The 25,107-nt window shown below is 48.6% G+C and overlaps 1 protein-coding gene across 3 annotated transcripts in view; it reads left to right on the forward strand.

Moving 5' to 3' along the window:
- The window catches only part of BTD (biotinidase), a 42,230-nt gene that overhangs the window by 12,670 nt on the left and 4,453 nt on the right, over positions 1 to 25,107 (forward strand). For all 3 annotated transcript variants that reach the window (XM_070797158.1, XM_070797154.1, XM_019964542.2), the window contains exons 2-3: positions 10,194 to 10,464; positions 15,764 to 15,913. In XM_070797158.1, coding sequence (XP_070653259.1) covers positions 10,210 to 10,464; positions 15,764 to 15,913 — 405 coding nt within the window. In that variant the 5' untranslated portion in view covers positions 10,194 to 10,209. The remainder of the gene's footprint in view (positions 1 to 10,193; positions 10,465 to 15,763; positions 15,914 to 25,107) is intronic.

Raw genomic sequence — 25,107 nt, forward strand, 5'->3', positions numbered from 1 at the left:
TTCAAAGTCCTTTACCTGATTAGGTCAGGCCCACTCAGGATAATCTCTTAAAGAACTCAGAATTAGCTGATTTGAGATTTTAATTACATGTGAAATCCATTCACCTTTGTCATGTTCTGTTGACTGGAAGCAAAGCATAGCTTCTACTTGCATTCAAGGGAAGGGTGTCTCCACGGCACATTTATTTCCCTTTTCTTTTATGGGTTTCCCAATTGTGTATATGTTGGCTCTCATTCACCAGCCCTCCCTATCTGTCATTTCCTCTAGATTCCTTTTCAATTCTACATTTCCATTCACGTTGCTCACTTTCTCATTCTTGACCCCTTGTCACGTATATTATTTACAGCGTCATCAGATTCTTTGTGCTGTTCTGTACTTGCTTTCGTTTCTTTTTTTTTTTTTAAGTTCATTTTTAAAATTGAGGTGTAATTGACATGTAAAATTATGTTAGTTTCAGGTGTACAGCATCATGACTTGATATCTGTGTACATTACTAAATGATCACCACAGTCACCACACATAGTTGAAAATATTTTTTATGATGAGAATTTTTTATGATTTACTTTCTTAGCAACATTCAGATATGCAATACAGTATTATAAACTATAGTCACCATGCTGTACATTACATCCCAGGACTTATTTTGTAACTGGAAGTGTGCCTTAATTTATTTGATGGTGTTTGTTTTTCCTTCTCTCTTGCTGCTAAGTCGCTTCAGTCTTGTCTGACTCTGTGTGACCCCATAGACGGCAGCCCACCAGGCCCCGCCGTCCCTGGGATTCTCCAGGCAAGAACACTGGAGTGGGTTGCCATTTCCTCCTCCAATTAAGTTCTACCAAATAACATTTCATTTCCCACCCCCCTGCCTTCTCCTCCCCCTCCTCTCTCTTCTCCTTCCTCTACCCCTCCACCCCTGCCCCGCCTCTCTTTTTCCTTCCTTTTAAAAATGATTTTGTGTTTGGTCTTTTTTTGTGTGTTTGTCTTATAAACCAATTGTTTGGGGCTTTTTCATTTATGGCGAGATATTTGGTTACAATGTTTATGTGCTTTGTGGCAACTTGCTAGCGAATAATCTTAGTTTGCTTTCCTTATAGGATCCTTTTTAAAGAATTTAATTACTCTATTTATTTATTTTGGCTGCACTGCATGACTTGTGGAATCTTAATGCCCCCACCAGGGATCAAACCTGGGCCCCTCAGCAGTGAAAGCGCAAAGTCCTAACCAGTGGACCACTAGGAAGGTCCCAGAGCCAGGATTTCAGATCAGATATTTTAAAACTCAAAAGCCCATATTCTTTACTTCCATAGTATGCTGTCATTTCAACTGACTTTCTTCTTACTTAAATGACTTCCTAAGATCAAATCCCGGAAGCATACTTTTGTGACTTATAATACAAACTGTCAAACTTTTTTTCCCAATAAGAAATTACTACTTATTATTACTTTACTAGTTTATTTGTCCAAATTTAGTATTTTAAAATAGTACAAGTTAATGTTTATTTTGTACGTAAGTTCAGAGTCTTTCAGAGTGTTCGTTTATGATTTGTTTTCTTCTTTACATCTGTTCTTGTTCCTCGCCTAGTTGTAAGTGTTATCTTGAGGTTCAATTTTGCATCTAAACTTTAATTTATTGATCTGTTTCTTTTATTGTTTTAACTGCTTCAGATTTTAGACCGTTGTTTCATCAAACCTCTGATACCCAATTATAATTTATTCTAGCTTTCTTAACATTTAATATTTAACTCCTGATTTTGAGTTTGTTTTTGTGTATGGTGTAAGTTTAAACTTATTTCCAAATTGTTATTCAGTCATCCCAATATCACTTCTTCAGTCAAACTTTTCCTCTTGTTATTCTGAGTGTGGTGGCATGAAAAGAGTGTAGGCCTTTGGACAGAATTAATTTGAATTGAATCCTGGTTCTAGATGTTGGTCCCTTTCAAGTTGAGGAGTAGCCTCTTTTCCAAAAGAGCCAGGCTGTATTCCACTGCTTCGCCCTGAGTGCTGAGGAATGTCGCACCTATGAGCTTGGGGAACTTGGGCCAAAGTTCCCCAACTGGGAAAGCTGCAGCAGTCAGTCAGGCGTCTGCCCTCAGATGCTCTGCATGGCCCAGGGCAATGGGACTTGCGTTAGTCCCAGGATGTAGTCATGGCTGAGCTGGGACCCTTGCCAGAGGGGAAAAGGCACACAAAAAATTCCCAGTCTATCCAAAGAAGGGCATGCTCAGCGCCTCCAGGAGAACAAAAGCAGAGATGGTAACCAGTTCTCTGCCACGCACATGAGACGGTCACTCTCACCCAGGACTGTGTGCTGCGCTCTGCTTGGCGGTGGGTCACCTACATCTTGCCACCACGCTTGTGCTGAAGGCATCGTCCACCAGGACTCAGGACTGACAGCACCTGGACCCACTTGCCTGCTTGTCGCTGCTCCTCTCTTGGGGAGCGTAGCTGTGCCTCTCCCGTATATGCTTCATGCACCCTCCGTAGGAGGAGGTGGCCTTTGGCAGGTTTTCTCTAGTGCTTTGTTTTGCTTTAGCTTTTTTTGTTGTTTCATTTACTCTTCCTACTGTCATCCATTCTCAGTGTTTCTGGACTGTCGTATTAGGGATTGTTCTTCTGACTTGGGGACCGTGGTTTCCGTTGTTCTCCGCTGCCTGCATCCAGGGCATCCCCACCATCCTGTTGGTCCTGTGACGTGGGTGTCTCCCTCGCCAGCACGGGAGTGACAAGCCTTGAGGTCCTGATCTTTGGCCTGTCTTGCCTTAGGGATATCGTGTCCACCACACGCTTAATTCATGAAGAGCCGTTCCATTGTGCCCACTTCTGAGCACATCTTCCCTGAATATTTGACCTGTGGTTCTAGAGCATCGTGCTTTCTGTCTACTGCTTGTGTTTCTCCACGTCCAGCCTTCAGGGCCTCATTCTCTAAAAGGTGCTTCTTCTGACCACTCTGATTGAAGGTAGTCCAATACAGAAATGGGCGGGGGGGGGGGGGGGGCGGCGCTTCTCAAGGGCTTTGAAAGACAGTTCTTTGCTGACACCATGGAGGCTTATTTCAGAGACCTTGATGACAGTTCTGGAAGGCTGGGAAGGTGAAGCCCAGCCGGAAGTCATAGATGTCCCAGAAGAGCAGGGTCGCCACAACCGCCCGCACTGTTCCTCTGGCCCAAGACCCGCGGAGAGTGAGGACGCACAGCTGCTCTGAGCTCGCCCTGCTCCCTTATCCAAGGTCTATGAACCACAGTTGAAGAGCTCTCAGCAATTCATTTTTGGCTCCCTAAGATTTCAGATAAATTTTTGAAAAGAAATCCGGTACATTTTTGCAGAATATAGCTGGAAGATTTTTCAGATTATCTATTTATTTATGAATGTATACTATTTACAAATTTTTTAAATTAAAAATTAAAATTTATAAATATGTCATTTATTTTATTGTATTTCTACATATTTCTTATTCATCTTACGAAATTACTGAATGGAGTATCTATCTATTACCCCTGTTTTATTCTTTTAAAATCAGGGACTTTAAACATATGAAAATCAGCAACAATCTGGTTCTACTGTGATATTCCTTTTGAGGCAAAAACAAGCACTGAATTATTTAACTGACCTGGATCAGATTGTTCTGGGGACTCCTCCCACCTCCAATTTGATAGTTTACTTCGCTGCTCATTTTCAGTAATATAGTGGAAACACTCTGAAATCTGCCCACGTTCTCTCAGCCCTGTTGGAGAGGCTCCTGAGAAATAAAGGTGATGGTTCTGGCTCACATTTTTCTTTGACGTGAGCAGAAGACAGAGACACAATGGACCTGCCTTTACCCTCCAGCCCAGTGGTTCTCCTGGTGACCCAGGCTGGGAGCATCAGCTCCACCATCACCCAGGAACTTGTTAGAAAAATGCATATTCTCGGACCCTACCCCAGAGCTTCTGAGTTAAAACTCCCAGGAACAGGGTCCTCGGAGCTCCGTGGTCAAGCCCTGCGGGTGTCCCAGCATCAGGCCCACGTTTGAGAACCCCTGCTCTGGTCTGACAACCCATACTCATGGGAGGGTGCTGTGAATTTCTGTCGAATTCTGCTGCAGCTGCATTGAAGACACTACCGTGGTCTTTGAAGTTCTGATAAACTATCCTTGTCTTGAATGTGTGCTGGGAGGGCTGGACCAGGAGCCAGGAGAACTGCTTTCTCTATTGTCACCACTAACTGGTCCTGGAGGACTCCCTCACCAGGAAAGTGGCGTTTTACCATCTGCTTTTCTTGCTTTGTGTGACAGGAAGATAAAATGAAACAGTGGATGTTAAAGTGGTTTGAAAATGTTAGCATGCGATGTGAAATGCAAGGCCGCGTCCGTATAAAAGAGTCCCTGTAGAGCTTTACCCCGACCAGATTTCCCTGTGAACAGTCCTGTGCGTCTGCCGTGGGCTGTGTTGCTGTGCACACCCACTCACAGCTGTTAGAAATCACAGCTAGCTTAGCACCTGTGAATACAGAGGAAGCAATAGGTCCTAGGAACATGACAAAGTGAAAAAAAAATAGCTTTCACGAGACCCCAGTGTTGGAAAATCAAATGCTTTCTAGTTTTTTCACTGTAAACAAGATAGGTGAAATGTTAGAAATGAAAGGGAGAAGGAAAGGAGGGGGAAAAACACCTGTTTACTTCTTAAGAAGGACCACTGTTGTGGCATTCGCGCTGACAGTGGTACCCAGTTTGCCCACAGGGTGGCAGCTGCAGACCTGGAGGCTCAGCCTCACGGGCCGTCTTCTCTGCACAAGAGTGAAAAAAAACAAAAAAAGAGCCTTCTTCCATTCATTCAACACCCGCGCGTCTCGGGGCGGTTTTGTCTTCAATTATAGAGATAATATCCCATTTGAGGAAAAGAAAGGTGGCCCTATTTCAGTTCAAGTGATCTGTGATTGCTCATCGGGCGTTCCACGAGAAGTGGCTGCAGTGGACAGAAAGAGGTGCCAGCCCAAGGCCTGGCCGTGGTCACACTCCTGTGTGTCCCTCTCTTGTTTGGTGAGAACAGCTGGGCTGTTTTTTAAGGGAAATCACGACCTACCAGTTCAGCCTGCAGTGCCTGGTAACTTACTCACTGTCCCGTGTGAATTCAGCCTTGAACCCCAGCACCACCCTCCGAGGCCCCCTGAAGCACCGGAGTCTTGGTGGCGGAAATTCGCAGGAAACTGGGCTCCAACGCCGTGGGGCTTTACATTGCTCTAGAGGAGGGGGCTTCCTTGGGGTTTCTTTAAATTCAGATTATATAAATTAGATGGAGAGGGGCACTCGTTCTTTTTTTCTTTTTTTAATGGAAAGATAATTGCTTTACAGAATTTTGCTGTTTTCTGTCAAACCTCAACATGAATCAGCCATAGGCTGATTTCTTTAGAAAAAAAATTTTTTTTTAATTTTCTATTGGAATATAGCTAATTAGCAATGTTGTGATGGTTTCAGGTGGACAGCAAAGGGACTCAGCCGTACACATACATGTATCCCTTCTGCCCCAAACTCCCCTCCCATCCAGGCTGCCACATAACATGGAGCAGAGTTCCCTGTGCCCTACAGTAGGTCCTTATTGGTTCTCCGTTTAAAATACAGCAGTGTGTCCATGTCCATCCCAAACCCCCTAACTGTCCCTTCCCTCCATCCTCCCACTCCCATCCCCCGCAACCATGAGTTCTCATAGTTTGTTAGTATGTTGCTGTTTTGTAAATAAATTCATTTGTATCATTTCTTTTTAGATTTTGCATATAAGGGATATCATATTTCTCCTGTCTGACTTACAAGATGCTCATACTTACTTATGTGAAAGGACTTATGGAAATCACAAAATTCATGAGAATGGGTTTAAAACTATTTAGAGCTTCACAGTGTTTTTCTTGGAGTCCTGTCGGACACATGCAGAGGTGTATTCCACACGTTCCTAATAACTTATCTGGTCCCGCTTTGTTCCACGGGATGTAACATTTCCTCTGCCAACTCTTCCTGCCTCTTTCCGAATAAGGGGGCTGTTATTCTCCCCGGCAAGTGAAAAGTGACAAGCTCTTTTATTAAAACAATCAGGACATCTAAATATAAAATTTTAAAGGTGTATACCCACCTCTGAAATTATCTTATTAAGAATACCTTCATAATAATCCTTTCATTTTATTGCAAAAGACACTACTGTAATAGCAAGGCTAGGAAGGAAGCACAGGTAATTATCAAAGTGACTCATGTAGCGAGATGGAAAATCCAAGTTCCTTGTGTGTAAAAATATCTCATGATTGACGTGTTACCAAATTTCCACAAAATCGATTTCCACATCATGATTTAAGGCTTTGACTGCTTTCCCTCATGGATCGCAGGAACTTTCCCGAGCAGAATGAGCATCCAGGGAGCATGCTTCCTTATGAAATGAGAAGCAGAGGCTTCTGTAGGCAGGGGGCAGGTGAAGATGCTGGCGTGAAGGAGTCCCTCCACCCCGGCCGCCGTTCCCTGTCGGGACCGTGAGAGCTCTGACCCTCCCTGTGGGGGCGCCTGGGAGTCACCGGGAGATTCTGAACAGAGGAACGGCTCTGAGCGCTCAGGCTCTACCTGGATCTCCGTGGAGAAGGGGCCGGAGGAGAGGGGGACCCACTGGGGGAGCTGCCCGTTGCCGCCCTCTGACTTCATTTTCCGCCACCTCCCAGCCCTCTGCTCTCCTGGCTGTTTCTCGAGCCATCCCCGAAGCCCCCACTTGGCCCTTGTAACCAAGCAGCCCTCTGCCTGGAGCCCTTTCCCCACCAGGAGTCCACAGCCCTCGTCTTGCACCTTCTTCAGATACCAGGGTCTCTTTGAGCCCTTCCTGATCTAAAACCTGCCCCCACCCCCACCGCCGGCCCTCCCTGCCCGCTCCCCTGTCTCTATCTTTCCTTCCTACTTATTGCCAGCTGCTGCATGAAGTACAGTCAGCAGGGCAATAGCGGTGGGATTAATGTCCCAATAAACTCGTCATCAGTTGAAAGATCTGAAGGTAGAAAGTGCACTCAGCACGCCCAGCCCACCTGCTGTGCCCAGAGCACTCACAGTAGTCTGCAGGTGGGCAGAACCCTCTAACCCCAGGCCTGGTTTGTCATAAAGGGTGGAAGTCTCACGGGATTTCTGGAACACCTACTGGAAAGGAGAAACAGCACGAGGTGTGGGGCTAGATGGTTGTCAGAGTGCGGGTTGTTCAGCCTCGTGATCTTAGGGTCCAGTCTGCCACGTGCAGGCTGAGAGAGGGTCGCTAGGCAGGCCCCCATTCTGAGTCCCGAGCACGGTTTCTGCTAAAAGCATACAGCTTTCACAGCATCATAAAGTCACGAGTGAGGGACCCTCTATGTGCATTGTGGCAGATACGTGGTGGGGGGTGGTCCACTCGGAAGGGCTGGGAACCTTCACCACTGGGTCCTTGAGGCCAGCGCCTGCATCTGGCACGGGCAGGCATCACATGGACATTGAAATGAGTGTCCGCCAGCCCTGCCATCTCCCTGCCGGCTCAGGGGGGCACAGGAAGCAGGGGGTGGGAGTCAGGTGTCGCTTCAGTGACGCCTCCACGCCGGGCCCTTCTTGGAGTCTCATCTCACGTCAAATACCTATGATGGAAGGAGGCTCCGTAGCTCACTCTTCAGACTGAACACAGGCCTCCAGCCACCTCTGTGTTCAGGGTTCAGGCCCTGCCCAGCTCTGCAGGGGGGTCAGTTGCTGGGCTGCCAGAAACCTCCTGACTCTAGGGCCCTGGTATTCCCAGGAGGCCCCCCACCCCTCAGCCACGGGCATGGCTCCCGAGCCAACTCCGGGCCGCCTCGCATCCTGGCCGCCCCCCAGCCCTGCCTTTCAGAGCTCCTGCCACATGAAGAATTCGGTTAAAACGTCTGCGGTGGCACCGCTTTGCAGCAGGGACGCTGTGGTGCCTATTTTTACTTGAATGACTCATTCTCTGCTGCCTCAGTAGGCTTACTTCCTTTGGAGTGTGACTACCTGGCTGAATCTGCCTAACCGCTCATTCCTGACTGACCTCTGTTCACGCAGAAATGATGGCACCTTTTGTAAAGAATCTAAATTTATTTTCTCAAAATAGAAAGAAAGGTGATTCCGTGCCATTTCCGCGAGTTCCTTGCTTTGCCAGATTGCAGTCCCTGAGACGTAACCAAAGGTTCTGCGTCCCCACATCAGTGGTGGGCAGCTCTTAGCTGAGAAAGCAGGGCCTGCAAACAGCGCCCTTGCTCCAGGGCCTCCTGACCTGCACGCACCCGGCCCCGGGTCATCTGCCCCCCACGCACCCCCATCAGGGGCCTCGTTTTCCTCCCTCTTAGGGAGAGACCTGGGTTCAGTCCCTGGGTTGGGAAGATCCCCTGGAGAAGGGAAAGGCTACCCACTCTGGTATTCTGGCCTGGAGAATTCCATGGACCCTATAGTCCATGGGGTCGCAAAGAGTCGGACACGACTAGCGACTTTCACTCACTCACTCACTCAGGGAGGCCATGGCTTTACATTGCGAATGTGACTTTGAAGATGAATGTATCCCCCCTCAAACCACTCTCCATTATCATCATTCTGAAACCAGAGCTGGAATGTTAAACAGATTTTGAGACTTCAAAAATTATTCCTTGCTGGTCTTCAGAAACAAAACTCAAGTAAGAAAGCTTATCAATTGCACTTCTGTTTCTGTTCAAAAGCTCCTGACCGTGGGCTCAAAGGCCCCTTGTTCTGACCTCCTGACACGGCAGCGCCCCGGGGCCTGGCATTTGGGTGGACCCTTTATTCCCCAGGGAAGGAGGGGCAGTTTGCGAGGGGCCACTGGGGCAGGGGAAGGGGTGCCGCCTGGCCGGAGCAGTCTCTGAGTCCGTGGGGGTTCTGACGGAGCACCCGGAGCCCGGGCTGCTCCTGAAAATAGTTAGAGTTGCTTTTATTTTTGGAACTTTTGCAAGAAAAAGAAATTTGTGGTGCCTGGAGAGTCTGGTTTTGGAAAGCAAGCACAGGGCCTCTGAGTCCGACTTGGGCGGGACGTCATTTTCTCATTAAGGAGCAGAATATGGTTTCTTGATCTGTTTCTGCTGTCTTGATGTTTAGCTGGATTCCTGGGTGGTTGGTCAGCCTGGGTACATCTCCAGAGAGCAGGGGGCCCGGCCTTGGCACCACCCGGCAAATCTGTGTGCCAGGGGAGGGGCTTTGGCTGCCAGACCAGGTCGATTTTCAAGGCAGAACTGTGTGTAAAAACGCCCAGTGACAGATAACTATTAAATATTAAAATTCCTGTTCTTGGGGGGAAAAGGCACACACAGAAGTCTCATTGTAAGTGATATGATTTACTTCTAATCTCTTACAGTAAGAGCTAGAAAGCTGAGTTTCCTTTCCAGAAAATTCTCATTTATTTTCAAAAAGTTGCATTTTATTACTGCTGAAGGATTTTAATTTCCAAATGAGTATGCTTTAAAAAAAAAAAAAAAAACCAGGAGTTTTGGAAATCCCAGAGACAGGAGTAGAAAAAGTCGCAGTGTATGATGGCAATTCTCAAGTTCAAGGAGGGGTGAGGGGAGCCATGCTGTGATGGCAGACTTCTTTTAGCCCGTCTGTAAACTGACATTTAAGTAGAATTTAAGTCGGCAGTTTCTCTGCACCAAGTTAAAGACTGTTGTGCTGGCTAAGGGGAGGCTTATGTGTAAGCCTTTATAGAAGTATATAGATATTCACTCCCAACCAAAGAAAGGCAGGGAGGGTTGTGATGCCTCAGGTTTTATGGCCAGGGTGGCCGAGCTGTACTTAGAGGACCACAGCCATCACAGCCGGTCTGGACGGTTGACCTGCAGCGTGAGCGTGCATATGGAGGGCAGGCTGTGGGGTGAGGGGGTGCGTCACAGAATGATGTAAAACCATTAGACTAGTTATTATTGCCTAAATCTGAAGCCTGCAGCTAGAAGAGTCCTGCTGGGGAAACAATCGTGGCCAACACTGGGTCTGTTTTGGAAATGTTCTGATCCAGACGGTTAACACAGTGAGCCGTTTTATTAAGGGGCCCTCGCTCCATGTTTGGAGAGAATCGCACACCCTTTTATTAGGAACGTGAAGTAAAGCCTTTGAGTTTCAGCGTCCTGGCGGGTACGTCTAGTTGCCGGGAATAACGAATTGCATCTGCGGAAGCCCCGGTCCTGGCAGGATCCTGGCCTCAGCCGTCCTCTCCTCACCCCTTCCCCTTCTAGACTGACGAGCGGCGCCATGTCCAGAGCCGGCCGGCAGCTGGCCCTTCTCCTGTGCAGCTGCTGCGTGGCTGTGGCCATCCCGGGGGGCCTGGCCGAGGAGGGCTGTCCGGCTGAGCCCCACCAGGCCTCCCGCTACGTGGCCACTGTGTACGAGCACCAATCCTTCCTGAGTCCCGACCCGCTGGCCCTCACCAGCCGAGAGCAAGCCTTGGAGCTCATGCATCGGAACCTCGACGTCTACGAGCAGCAAGTGACAACTGCGGCCCGAAAGGCAAGGCGTGCTCAGCAGGGCGGGCTGGCCCCGGGTCGGTGGTCCCCTGCAGCCCCTCTGTGAAATCAGACCCAGAGCGCTGAGCTGAAGGAATTAGGTGGCTCAGTTCAGTAGAGTTGCTCAGTCATGTCCGACTCTTTGCAACCCCATGGACTGTAGCACACCGGGCCTCCCTGTCCCTCACCAACTCCTGGAGTCCACCCAAACTCATGTCCATTGAATCAGTGATGCCATCCAATTATCTCATCCTCTGTCATCTCCTCCTCCCGCCTTCAGTCTTTCCCAGCATCGGGGTCTTTTTCATTGAGTCAGTTCTTCACATCAGGTGGCCAAAGTATTGGAGTTTCAGCTTCAGCATCAGTCCTTCCAAAGAATACTCAGGACTGAGCCGCATCAGGGGGCTAGAGGCCCGCTACTCAGAGGGCGGTCTGCAGACCAGCAGCATCAGCCTGCCCACCAGAGCCCGTGAGAAATGCAGAACACAGGGCCCCGTCCTAGACCTGCAGAGTCAGAATCTATTATTTTGTAAGATCCCCAGGTGATGCTTCCCCTCCAGCCTGGGGGACATGCCGGGCCAGGCCCCTGGTTATCACACGTGGGGCCTGCTAAACCAACTGGGTGTCTGGTGGCTCCCACGCCCACAGAGTGGGCTGGGGTGCAGGCGGGGGCCTTGGCTTTCTTTAAGGCACCCCCGGTAGGAAGAAGGTGCAGAAACACTGCAAAGCTGCCTGCCCGCTGGCCGCTCCCGCTCTTGGAGGCTTTCAGAGTCTAACTGAACCAGGGAGCCACCCCGGAGCGGGTTTGCTGCCTCCCGACGATGCGGGGGGCTCATTGCTGGTCCCTGTGCTGGACCCCGAGCAGCCCGAGGGCCCGGTCCAGACAGAACCGAGCCCAGCGGACAGAGTGGACTGGTGCCGCCTCTGTGCCGGGGACGGAGCGGGACCAGCTGGAGGGACGGCCGGGGGGAAGGGCCAGCGGGGCTGCTGAAGGATGCCCCGCTCCTGGGGACAGGCGGGGACCCTCTGGGGGCAGAGGCCCGTGCCTGTGAGGTCGGGGGCAGACCACCTGCCCAAGCAGCCCCCCACCCCTGCACAGGGAGGCCAGCCCTGCCCGGCCACGTTCTGACATGCGGCCTGTAGCGCAGGTACGTGGAGCACACTGATGTTGGAAGGGCACCTAGAGGCCGCGTCCTCCTGCTTCTGATGGGTGACCCTCCTCCTCTGTTCCCAACCCGATGCCCAGCCCTGGACGCCTCCAGGGCCCAGGGCTCCCCGTCCACTTGAGGACGGTGGGAACTCCTAGGAAAGAGCTTTCTTTCCGTGAGCGACAGTCAGCCTCCCTGCCACTGCCGCCCATCGCCCTGTCCTCCAAGCCCAACAGGACAGACTGAACCCCCCGCCCCAAACCCACGCTGCCTCCCCCAGAGCGCAGCCTGGCTGTCACGGCCGGGATCTCTCCCCAGGCCCATTGGGGGTCTCTCCCAGGCCCATCGGGATCTGTCCCCAGGCCCGTCAGGATCTGTCCCCAGGCCCATCGGGATCTGTCCCCAGGCCCATTGGGATCTGTCCCCAGGCCCATCGGGATCTCTCCCCAGGCGCATCGGGATCTGTCCCCAGGCCCATCCGCAGCTCCTGGACAGGGGCGGTTCCAGCCCTTCCCTCAAGGCTTTCTGGGTTACCCCATACCCTGAACTGCGCACAGCTCTGTTGAGGACAGGGCGGAGCAGACCTGTCTCCATTCTCAGTCTAAGTGTTGTCCCCAGACGAAAAGCTTTTCAGTTACATCTCGCTGTGGGCTTGCCAGGCACTTGCTGTCAGTTGCAGCCCCCGAGCCCTTTTCGCACAGACATACACACTGCCAAGGCTGTGCCATCGTGTAAGGTTAATTGATTTAATCTGATAGCAAAGCCTCCCATTGATGCCATTAAATTTCATCGTTCCAGCCTGTTGGGCTATTTGGGGATCCATACGGGCGTCCTGCGTATCAGTTACCATCACTCACGTCATTCACACCTCCTGGACACAGCTTGTTTCAGTCTGCCCTGAAGTCGGTGTAAAAACATCCCAGGCCATGCGCTCAGGCCTTCTCCTGACACAGATCCATTCTCTGCACGGGGGCGTTGGCTTGCACCGTGCTGAAATGTCACCCCCTTTCCCTCCATCCTGTCCACAAAACCATGCTGAGACATTCGGCAGATGCCGTACTGAAACCCAGAGACCGTGACTGCAGTATCCCTGCCTTTTCATCACCTGCCCCCAAATGAAACATGTAACATGTTTTTATTAGACATACACTGGCTGCAGACATCGTTGCATCTCTACTTGTGGTCCAGGAGCGGGGATGAAGCCGTTGATCTGGTCATTTTCAGGACTTACAGACATCTTAGCTCCCTACATGGTTATGTGTGTTAAAGTCACCTCCAAGACAGGTTGATGTCAAGTGTGTGTCAAAGTTTTGTATCAAACGTGCTATAAGGGCACAGGTTCCTGCAGGCCAACAAGTTCTCTCTTGACAGAGGCATTTACAGGGAAGAAAAGGAGTCATGCTTCAAGATATCAGGCTGGGAGCTCACCTGGGTTGGCACTCGGAATTCCTCAGGAGTTCTTGGGCTACTGGTCTATCAGGAAACTGCTCAAGCCCTTTGTCAGGCATGCAGAGTGCTTCCTAGAAGGCATCAGACCCCGAGTTCTGCCTCTGCTCCAGTCTGAGTCCTCATTCCTGGCAGGCGTGTAGTTAGGAAATGCAATTTAATATTAATAGGTATACATAACTGTTACTTTCCACAGGTAACCATTCAGTGCTTTCAAAGCTTTAGTTTTTAATAGAGGAAAAACATTTGTCCAAGTATAATTTGCAAAAAGTTAGAAACGTGACTCTTACACATAGAGAAGAATGGACATGTGTCAAAGGTTTTATTTAACTCATTAATTAGCCAAGGAACCAGTGAGGTGGTAAAGCTGGCTCAAAAGAGAATTTGAGGAAGAGATGTGAGTGTATCCATCAGTCAAATGAATGTGGAAATGAATCTGCTAATGGATACAAAAGTGGCTCGTGCTGCCCTGTGCCGTGCTGTGCTTACTCGCTCAGTCGTGTCCGTGCTGTGCTTACTCGCTCAGTCGCGTCCGACTCTGCAGCCCCACGGACTGTAGCCCGCCAGGCTCCTCTGCCCCTGGGATTCTCTAGGCAAAGGATACTGGAGTGGGTCGCCATGCCCTCCTCTAGGGGATCTTCCCGACCCAGGGATTTAACCCAGGTTTCCCACATTGCAGGAGGATTCTTTAGTCCTACAGGGCAATAAATCATCATCTTTAGGGTGATGTTTTGTTAAACAGCAAAGGCAAACAATGGTACATTCACTAGATAAATGATCCTCGAACGCGCTTGTCAGTCAGTACTCTGCTGTATCGTGGAAACACATACGTATACAGAGAACGTAGACAGACATTCTTCATCTTGTTTATTTCTGAGTTTGCGATAATTTTCCTTTCTAATGTGCAGTAAGATGACCGAATGCATTTTCTGCTGGAGGGAGTGAATTTTGCTGTGATCTTTCTGGAAGGCTATTTGGCAACGTATGTTAAGAATTAAAATTTTTTTCCTATGTTTGACTCTCAGTATTTTCACTTATAAAGCTTTATACTTATAAAGCTTTATTTATAAAGAAATAACCAGAGTTCCAATCAAAGATTTGTGTACAGTGCTCATCCAGAAAGTGTCTTGAGTACCCTGTAGGCAGATGGTCACCACAGTTGTCCAGCAACAGAGGATAAACTGTGGTGTCTTCTTAAATATTATCCAGCGTCTAATACAAGTGATGTTTCTGAAGGTGTCTTTGTAGTTTTTTTTTTTTTAATAATTTTGTTTATTTACCTCTGGCCGCACTGGACTCCCTGCTGCACACAGGCTGTCTCTAACTGTGGTGAGCAGGGCCGACTCTTCGTTGCGGGTGTGCAGGCTTCTCATCAAGGTGGCTTCTCTTGTTGCAGAGCGTGGGCTGTAGGCACTCGCGTTTCAGTGACTGCAGCACTCAAGCTGGGTACTCGGTGCTTGCAGGCTCCAGGGAGCATGGGCTCAGCCGACGTGGTGCTGGGGCTCAGCTGCTCTGCAGCACAGGGAATCTTCCCAGACCAGGGACTTAACCCGTCCCCTGCATGGGCAGGCGGATTCTTACCCACTGTACCTCCAGGAAAGTCCTGGCACCTTTGTAGTCTTGATGGTTCTGTAGTGAGAGCATCAAGATAGAAAACTGTATGTTTATTATTGTCTCAGTTATACACACACACACACATAGACAGAGAGGGGAAAAATGAAATCAGGATGTTAGCAATTCCTATCTTCATGATACAGGCTTAGGAATTCTTCCTTTATAATTTCTGTTTTCCAAATGTTCTACAAATAAGCTTTCATGGGTTTTATATAGCCAGGAAAAAGTTATAAGGGTGTGCAGTGCATTCCAGAAAGCAGTGACTCAGATCGCCTGTTACTCTCGATGACTCGTGCCTGCCCGCCGCCCTCTGCCACCACTCGCCGTGGCTGAGGCTCCAGGCTTGGCACCTTCAGCCCAGTAAGAAGAGAGCGGCTGCAAAGGGCCTGGCCCTTCCGTTCCGGCTGTCTCAGGCGGCTGCCATCCCCCTGGGCTGCCCCAGTTGTGAAGAGGCCTGTAAGGGGCCCAGGGCTCTAAACGGAGTCTCCTAACTCCCAGGGAGAGAAACACAAGTTACAGCCCAGTCCTGGTTCCTATGCTGAAATCAGCTCGACCCTGACACCCCAGCCCAGGGGGCGCCCACCTCTGCTGCACGTTAGAGTCACCTGGGGCCCTGTAGACAAACTCTGTCCCCGGGACCTGCTCACAGCTGACAGAAGCAGACTCTAGGCATGGGCCGCCGGATCACCCTGGAACAGCCAGTATGTTTTAAGAAGCTCCCCTGCCTGACGGAAAAGCGCAGTGAAGGCTGAAAGCCACTGGACTACTGGTAGCGTGTGTGTTGAGCATGGCGTTCAGGGCCTGTTGTAGTTCCCACTGCAGCCCCCAGGGCACCACCCCGGCTCCTAACCCCGCTCCCTCCGGCCAGGCTCACCTGTCCCTACCGCCCCTGACCAGCCCCAGGCACGTCCCTGGTTCCTGGAGGACACTGTCTCGGTTCCCTGAGAGTCAGACCCAGTGAACTGTTCCCCCCAAGGCTCAGATCCCTGGCCCTCCGGTCCCTGGTTCCGAGCAGCTGCAGGACGGCTGTCGGAGGCATGCGGGCTGCTTCCCGGCATCTGCTGACAGACTGTCCTCTGATGTTTTGACTTACAGGGTGCACAGATCATAGTGTTTCCAGAAGACGGCATCCACGGATTCAACTTTACAAGGACATCCATTTACCCGTTCTTGGACTTCATGCCATCTCCCCGCTCAGTCAGGTGGAACCCGTGCCTGGAGCCCCACCGCTTCAATGACACGGAGGTAAGTGAGGGGCCTGGCTTCCCTCCTAAGCGGGCAGGAGGCACACGGAGCTGGGCCAGGCCAGGGGCCAGGAGCCAGGACGTGCAGAGCCCTTCAGATCCTGAAAACCAAGCCGAAGCTCCCTGTGCCCCACAGTTAGAGAGTGTCCGCTACCACGAGGCCTTTACTCACCTGCGGCTCACTGTGGTTTTCAATCACCAAGGAATGCATGAATATATGCTAGAACAACAGACCAAACAGAAGTTAAAGAAGCGGGGCTTCCCCAGTGGCTCAGTGGTAAAGGATCCAGCTGCAGGAGATGTAGGCTCGATCCTGGTCCAGGAAGACCCCATGGTGCTGCGGAGCGGCTCCACCTCTGAGCCAGTGCTCCGGAGCCCGGGGACCGCGGCCCTGGAACCCCCTCTTCACGGCAAGAGAAACCCCGCAACGAGAAGCCCGACACCGCCGCCACTCACTGCAGCCGGAGAGAAGGGCTCCCAGGAACAAAGACCCGGCACAACCAAAAATCAATAAATAAAATTATTGTAAAAACTTAAAAAAATGCAAGTCCACTTCAGCACACCCCATGCCCCATCCTACCCTGCTTTCTAGAGAAAACTATAAATGATTGGATGCACCTCCAACTATTAATATATTCTTGTCTATGCATCCAGCATATAGTGACGTCGTTTTTATTTTAAAGTTTCTTCGTTGATGTACGGTTGATTCACCACGTGTTAATTTCCGCTGCACAGCAAAGTGGTTCACTTACACGTACGCCGTTTTTTGTGTTCTTTCTCGTGTTGGTTTATCACAGGATGTTGAATATGGTTCCCTGTGCTGTATCGTGGGACCTCGTCTGTCTATTTTATAGACAGCAGTTTGCATCTGCTAACCTCAAACTCCCAGCCCATCTCTCCCGCAGCCCGCACCCCACCTCCCCGGCCACCATCTGCTAACCTCAAACTCCCAGCCCATCTCTCCCGCAGCCCACACCCCGCCTCCCCTGCTCTCCCGCAGCTGCACCCCGCCTCCCCGGCTCTCCTGCAGCCCCCACCCCACCTCTAGCCTGCACCCCGCCTCCCCGGCCACCATCTGCTAACCTCAAACTCCCAGCCCATCTGTCCCGCAGCCGCACCCCACCTCCCTGGCTCTCCTGCAGCCTGCACCCTGCCTCCCCGGCTCTCCCGCAGCTGCACCCCACCTCCCCGGCTCTCCCGCAGCCCGCACCCCACCTCCCCGGCTCTGCCGCAGCCCGCACCCCACCTCCAGCCCGCACCCCACCTCCCCGGCCACCATCTGCTAACCTCAAACTCCCAGCCCATCTCTCCCGCAGCCGCACCCCACCTCCCTGGCTCTCCTGCAGCCCGCACCCTGCCTCCCCGGCTCTGCTACAGCCCGCACCCCACCTCCAGCCCGCACCCCACCTCCCCGGCCACCATCTGCTAACCTCAAACTCCCAGCCCATCTCTCCCGCAGCCCACACCCCGCCTCCCTGGCTCTCCCGCAGCCCGCACCCTGCCTCCCCGGCTCTCCCGCAGCCCACACCCCAACTCCCCGGCTCTCCCACAGCCCGCTCCCCACCTCCCCAGCCCCTGCAAGTCTGTTCTTTGTATCTGTGAGCCTGTTTCTGTGTCATCCAGTGAAGCCGCTCAGTCGTGTCCGACTCTTTGTGATCCCATGGACTGTCGCCTACCAGGCTCCTCCATCTGTGGGATTTTCCAGGCAAGAACACTCAAGTGTGTTGCCATTTCCTTCTCCAGGGGATCTTCCCGACCTGGGGATGGAACCCGGGTCTCCCGCATTACAGGCAGACGCTTTACCGTCTGGGCCACCCGAGAAGCCCTGTTTCATAGATATGTTCGTTTGAGTCCTATTTTACGTTCCGCATCAAAGTGATACCGCGTGGTGCTTGTCTGTCTCCTCCTGACTCACCTCGCTTACTCTGATCATCTCCTGAGTCCATCAAAGTGATACCGCGTGGTGCTTGTCTGTCTCCTGACTCACCTCGCTTACTCTGATCATCTCCTGAGCCCACCCCTGTTGTCGACCATGGCATTACTCCATTCTCGTGGCTGAGTGACCTCCCGCTGTGTATGCGCACCACGTCTTCCATCCCTCTGTCAGTCGGTGGGCGCTTAGGTTGCTTCCGCATCTTGGCTATTGTGCGTAGTGCTGCTGTGAACACGGGGGAGTGTGTCTCTTTTGGGATTAGTCTTCTCCAGGTACACGCCCAGGAGTGGGCTTGCTGGGTCCCCTGGCTGTGCTGGGTCTTGGCTGCTGCACCTGGGATCTTTGTTGTGTCCGGTGGGACCTTTCCTTGCAGCACAGAGACTCTCTAGTTGCAGCTCGTGGGCTCACTAGTCATGGCACACTAGTTGCTCCGTGGCCTGTGGGATCCTAGTTCCTCAACCAGGGATCAAACTCGCATTCCCTGCATTGCAAGGCAGAGTCTTAACCACTGGGCCACCAGGGAAATCCCTTTGGTTTTTTGAGGAACCTCCATCGTGTGTCCCACAGTGGCCACGCCAATTTGCATTCCCATCCACAGCGTTCTCCTTTCTCCATACCCTCTCCAGCAGTTGTTTGTAGACTTTTTAATGATGGCCATTCTGACTGGAGTGAGGCAGCACTTCACTGCAGTTTTGATTTGCCTTTCTCTAATAACTAGCAATCTTGAACATCTTTTCATGTGCCTGTTGGCCATCTGTATGTGTCTTCTTTGGAGAAATGTCTATTTAGGTCTTCTGGCCATTTTTCAATTGGGTTTTTCTTGTTGTTCCATTGTATGAGCTGTTTGTATATTTTGGAAACTGAGCCATCATCTGTCACATCATTGGCAATATTTTCTCCTGGTCCGTAGGCTGACTTTTTGTATTGTGTCCTTGGCTGTAGAAAAGCTGTTTGATTAGGTCCCATTTGTCTGACTTTGCTTTTTTTCCCTCAGCTTGGGAGACTGACCTAAGACAACATTGGTTTATAATTCATGTCAGGAAATGTTTGCCTACGTTCTCTTCTAGGAGTTTCATGGTGTCATGTCTTATATTTAAGTCTTTAAGCCATTTTGAGTTTACTTTGTATATGGTGTGAAGGTCATTGATTTACTTACATGTGGCTGTCTAACTTCCCCAACACTGCTTCCTAAAGAGACTGTCTTTTCTCTGTTGTATATCTTGCCTCCTTTGTCGAAGGTTAGTTGACCATAGGTAAGTGGGTTTCAGAGAAGGCAATGGCACCCCACTCCAGTACTTTTGCCTGGAAAATCCCGTGGATGGAGGAGCCTGGTAGGCTGCAGTCCACGGGGTCACTAAAGTCAGACACGACTGAGCGACTTCACTTTCACTGTTCACTTGCATGCATTGGAGAAGGAAATGGCAACCCACTCCAGTGTTCTTGCCTGGAGAAGCCCAGGGACGGGGGAGCCTGGTGGGCTGCCGTCGGTGGGGTCGCACAGAGTCGGAGATGACTGAAGCGACGTGGGTTTATTTCAGGGCTCTCTCTGTTCCACTGATCCATGTTTATTTTTGTGCTAAGACCACACTGTTTTAATTACTGTAGCTTTGTAGTCTTGTCTAAAGTGTGGAAGGGTCATGCCTCCTGCTTTATTCTTTTTCTTCAGTATTGCTTTGACAATTCTGGGTCTTTTATGGTTCTATATAAATTTTAGGGTTATTTGTCCAAGTTCTGTGAAAATGTGAATAATTTGATAGGGATCACATTAAATCTGTAGATGGCTTTGGATAGTATGGCCATTTTAACAAAATTAATTCTTCCAATCTAAGAGCATGGAATATCTTTCCATTTCTTTAAATCATCTCTAGTTTTCTTTCTTAATGTTTTATAATTCTCAGTATATAAGTCTTTCCCGACCCCTTGGTCAGGTTTATTCCTAAGTATTTTTATTTTATTGAAACAATTTTAAAAGAGTTTTTTTTTTTTTTTTTTTACATTTCCTTTTTGATAATTTATTTTCAGTGTAGAGAAATGCAACTGATTTCTGTACGTTAATCTTGTATCCTGCTACCAGACTGAAGTTGTTTATCAATTCTGGTAGTTTTTGTGTGGATCTTTAGGGTTGTTTTTTTTTTTTTTTTTTATAGTATTGGGCTTCCCTGGTGGCTCAGAGGTAAAGAATCTGCCTGCGATGCAAGAGACCTGGGTTCGATTTCTGGGTGGGAAAGATCCCTGGGAGAAGGGAATGGCTGCCCACTCCAGTAAACAGAATCATGTCATCTGCATAAAATGACAGTTTTACCTCTTCCCTTCCAATGTGGATGCCTTTTTTTTTTTCCTTGTCATTGCTGTGACTAGGGCTTTCCAATACTATGCTGAATACAAGTGGTGAGAATGGGCGTTTTTGTCTTATTCCAGATTTTAGCAGGAAGGCTTTCAGCTTTTCACCATTGAGTGTTATATTGGCTGTGGGTTTGTCATAAGTAGCTTCTATTATGTTGAGATATGTTCCCTCTCTCTCTCATCTCTACTTTGGTGAGAGTTTTTTTTCATGAATGGATGTTGAATTTTATCAAAAGCTCTTTCTGTGGTTTTTGTCTCCGGTTGGTGTGATGTATCTCATGTTGATTTGCGTGCACTGAACCATCCTGTGACCCGGGGTTGTGACCCTAGGATGAACAGCCCAGTTGTGGTATATGATCTTTCTTATGTGTTGCTGGATTCAGTTTGCTAATATCGTGTTGAGAATTTTTCCATGTATATTCATCAAAGATATTGGCCTGTACTTTTCTTTTTTGGTAGCGGCTTTGGTTTTAGTATCAGGCTGAGGGTGGCTTCCTAGAGTGTCTTTGATTTCCCTTGTTGGGATTGGTCTGTTCAAATTGTCTATTTCTTCTAGCTTCAGTTGTGGTGGGCTGTATGTTTGTAGAAACTTGTCCATTTCATCTAAGTCGTCTAAATTGTTAGCACATAATTGTTCACAGTATTTTCTCCCGGTCTTTTATATTTCTGTGGTATCAGTTTTATCTCTTCTTTTTCCTTCTTTTGTTTATTTGGGGTCCTCTCTCTCTCTCTTGTTTTTGTTGAGCTTGGCTAGAGATTTGTTGATTTTGTTCAGCCTTTCAAAAGACCAGGTCTTGGTTTTATTGATTTTTTTTCTGTTGTTGTTTTAATCTTTATTTCCTCTCTCATCTTTATTATTTCCTTCCTTCTAATGCCTTTAGGGGATATATATAAATTTTATTTCTTTGTTTTTGGCTGTGCTGGGTCCCGTTGCTGTGGGTTTTCTCTAGTGGTAGTGAACAGGGGCTCCTCTCTGAATGCAGCGTGCAGGCTCCTCACCGCAGCGGCTTCTCTGACTGTGGAGCCTGGGCTTTAGGGCGTGCAGGCTCCTCACCGCAGCGGCTTCTCTGACTGTGGAGCCTGGGCTCTAGGGCGTGCAGGCTCCTCACCGCAGCGGCTTCTCTGACTGTGGAGCCTGGGCTCTAGGGCGTGCAGGCTCCTCACCGCAGCGGCTTCTCTGACTGTGGAGCCTGGGCTCTAGGGCGTGTGCAGCCTTTAGCAGCTGTGGCACGTGGCTCAGTAGTCACAGTTCCCGGGCTCTGGAGCGCAGGCTTAACAGTTGTTGCCCACAGGCCCAGTTGCTCCACGGATGTGGGATCCTCTGTAAACCAGGGATTGAACCCGTGTCTCCTGCATGGGCAGGTGAACTCCTTACCCCTGGGCACCCGGGGAGCCTCTGACTTTGAGGAAGGCCTGTATCACTATGAATGTCCCTCTAAGGACTGCTTTTGCTGCATCCCATAGGTTTTGTATGGCTGTGTTTTCATTGTCATTTGCTTCAAGGTATTTTTAAGATTCTTCCTTGATTTCATAATTGATTGGCCCTTTGGTTTTTGATAGCATGTTGTTTAGTCTCCATGTAACCTTTTTTTTTCTCATTTCTTTTTCTGTGGTTGATTTCTAATCTCACGCCATTGTGGTCAGAAAAGACGCTTGAAATAATTTATGTCTTCTTACGTTTCTTAAGGCTTATTTTGTGCCCTAGTATGTGGTCAATCCTAGAGAATGTTCAATGTGCACTTGAAAAGAATGTTTGTTTGTTTGTTTTTAATGTAAGGTCCTAAAAATATCAATTAAGTTTAACTGTTCTATTGTATCATTTAGGATTGCTGTGCCTTATTGATTTTCTGTCTGGAAGATCTGTGTTTGATGTGAGTGAGCTGTTAGTCTCCTACTACTGTTGTATTCCTGTCAATTTCTCCCTTTATGTCTGCATTTGTTTTATGCATTAAACATTCGGTGATCCTATACTGGGTGAATATATATTGACAAGTGTAATATCCTCTTCTTGTACTGATTGTTTTCTCATTATATAGTGTCCTTCTTTATCTTTCTTTATGGTCCTTGTTTTAAAATCTATTTCGTCTGCTATGAATATTGTGACCCTCATTTTCTTGTCATTTCCATATGCATAAAATATTTTTTTCCATCCCCTCAGTTTTTTTTAACTTATCTTTATTTGGCTGTGGTGGATCTTAGTTACAGCATGCAGGATCTAGTTCCCCAACCAGGGATCGAACCTGGGGCCCCTGCATTGGGAGTGAGGAGTGTTAACTACTGGGCCACCAGGCAAGTCCCCATCCCCCACTTTCAATCTGTGTATGTCCTCCGTCCTAAAATGAGTCTCTAGTGCAGTGAAGTTGCTTAGTCGTGTCTGACTCTTGGCGACCCTGTGGACTGTAGCCCACCAGGCTCCTCCGTCCATGGGATTCTCCAGGCGAGAATACTGGAGTGGGGTGCCATTTCCTTCTCCAGGGGATCTTCCCGACCCATGGATCCAACCCAGGTCTCCTGCATTGCAGGCAGATGCTTTAACCTCTGAGCCACCAGGGAAGCCCAAAATGAGTCTCTAGTAGACAGGATATTGTAAGCACTTTTTTTAAAACCCAATCTGCCACTCTTTCTTTTGATTGGAGCATTTAGTCAGTTGACATTTAAGGTAATTATTGATAGATATGTATTCATTGCCATTGTAGACTTTGTTTTCTAGTTGACTTTTTAATTTCTTGTTTCTTCTTCTTTTTGTGATTTGATGATTTCTTTTTGTATTATACTTAGGTTCTCTTTTTGTTTTTCTGTGAATCTATTGTATGTTTTTGATTTGTGGTCACCTTGTTTTTCAAGTATGTTAACCCCTTCCTACATCTCCTTGCATTAGACTTATAGTCACATGGGTTGAAACACATTCAGTGAAAAAAATCTACTTTTCTTTACTCTCCTCCCCAACATTTTATGATTTTCATGTCCTCTTTTTCATCTTCATGTTTATTCTTTTGCTGTTCATTGCCTTCACAAAATGTTTGATTTTTTTTTTTTTAAACCTGTATAATAGTTTATTGAAGTGATTTACTTTCCAATTGTGATTTTCTCTTTTCCATAGATTCTTGCTTCTTTTCTATCTAGAGAAGACCTTTCAATATTTCCTTTAGGGTAGGTTTAGTATTGCTGTATTCTCTTAGGTTTTTGCTTGTCTGAGAAAATATTTATCTCTCCTATTCTAAATGATAATCTTGCTGGGTAGACTATCCTGTGAAAAGTGAAAGTGGAAGTCGCTCAGTCGTATCTGACTCTTTGCGACCCCATGGACTGAAGTCCGTGGAATTCTCCAGGCCAGAATACTGGAGTGGGTAACCGTTCCCTTCTCCAGGGGATCTTCCCAACCCAGGGATCAAACCCAGGTCTCCCACATTGCAGGCACATTTCTTACCAGCTGAGCTACCAGGGAAGTGCAGATTTTTCCCTTTTAAGACTTTTTAAAAACTCTTAAGACTCCTTTATGAGTGTATCTTACTGCTGCCTTCTGGCCTGCAACTTTTTTGTAGAGAAAGAAAGAAAGAAACGGAAGTTGCTCACTCATGTCCAACTCTCTGCAACCCCATGGACTGTAGCCCACCAGGCTTCTTCATCTCTCAGATTTTCCAGGCAAGAATACTGGAATGGGTTGCCATTTCCTTCTCCACGGGGTCTTCCTGACCCAGGGATTGAACTCGGGCCTCCAGCATTGCAGGCAGATTCTTTAGCATCTGAGCCACCAGGGAAGCCCAAGAACACTGGAGTGGGTAGCCTATCCCTTGTCCAGGGGATCTTCCTGACCCAGGAATCAAACAGGGGTCTCCTGCATTGTAGGCAGACGCTTTACCCTCTGAGCCACCAGTGAAGCCCATTTCTGTAGAGAAATCAGCTGATAGCCTTAGGGGGTTCCCTTGTAATTAATTCTGTTTTTTTCTTGCTGCCTTTAGACTCCTCTCTTTATCTTTGGCTTTTGTCATTTTAATTATAGAATGTCTTGGTGCAGGTCTGTTTCCGTTCACCTTGTTTGGGACTCTCTTTGTTTCCTATATCTGGATATTTGTTTCTTTCTTTCGTTTTGGGAAGTTTTCAGCCATAATTTCTTCAAAGAAATTTTTGATCCCATTTTGATTTTCTTCTCCTCTGGAGTCTCCATTATGCTTAGATTGGCACACTTTATATTATCCGTGTGCACGAGTGTCCTCAGTCGCTCAGTCGTGTCCGACTCTTTGCAACCCTGTGGACTGTAGCCTGCCAGGCTCCTCTGTGCATGGGATTCTCCAGGCAGGAATACTGGAGTGGGTTGCCAGGGGATCTTCTCAACCAGGGATCAGACCCGTGGTTCTTGTGTCTCCTGCATTGCTCTTTACCACTAGCGCTGTCTGGGAAGCCCATATTATCCCATAGTCCCTTACATTGCTTTCATTTTTTTTCTTTTTATTTGACTTTCTGTCTGCTCTTCTGATTGGGTGATTTCCATTATTCTATCTTCCAAGTATTTATTCATTCTTCTGCATTATTTAATCTGCTATTCATTGCCTTTAGCTCAGCTTTTGTCTGGACAAGTGAGTTTTCTAATTTTTCTTGGCTCCTCTTTATAGCTTCTAGGTCCTTTCTATGGTAATCTGCATTTTTATCAATCGCTCTTCTTAATTCCTTCAGTATTTTCATTATCTCCTTCTTGAATCCAGTGTATATTAGGCTGATGAGGTCTGTTTCATTGTTTGTTCTTTCAGGGGAATTCTCTTGATCTTTTAATTGGGAATGGTTCCTCCACTGTATTTGACTTATATTTCTCTTGCTCTGTGAGTTTAGGAGAAACAGTGATCTGCTGTGGTCTTGGAGGTCTAGTCTAGCTTTATGGGGTAGCCTCCCTGGGTAGTCTGTGTGGGTTTGGTATTTTTGGTGTG

This window comes from Bos indicus, chromosome 1 (genome assembly GCF_029378745.1).
Source record: "Bos indicus isolate NIAB-ARS_2022 breed Sahiwal x Tharparkar chromosome 1, NIAB-ARS_B.indTharparkar_mat_pri_1.0, whole genome shotgun sequence".
NCBI classification, from domain to species: domain Eukaryota; kingdom Metazoa; phylum Chordata; class Mammalia; order Artiodactyla; family Bovidae; genus Bos; species Bos indicus.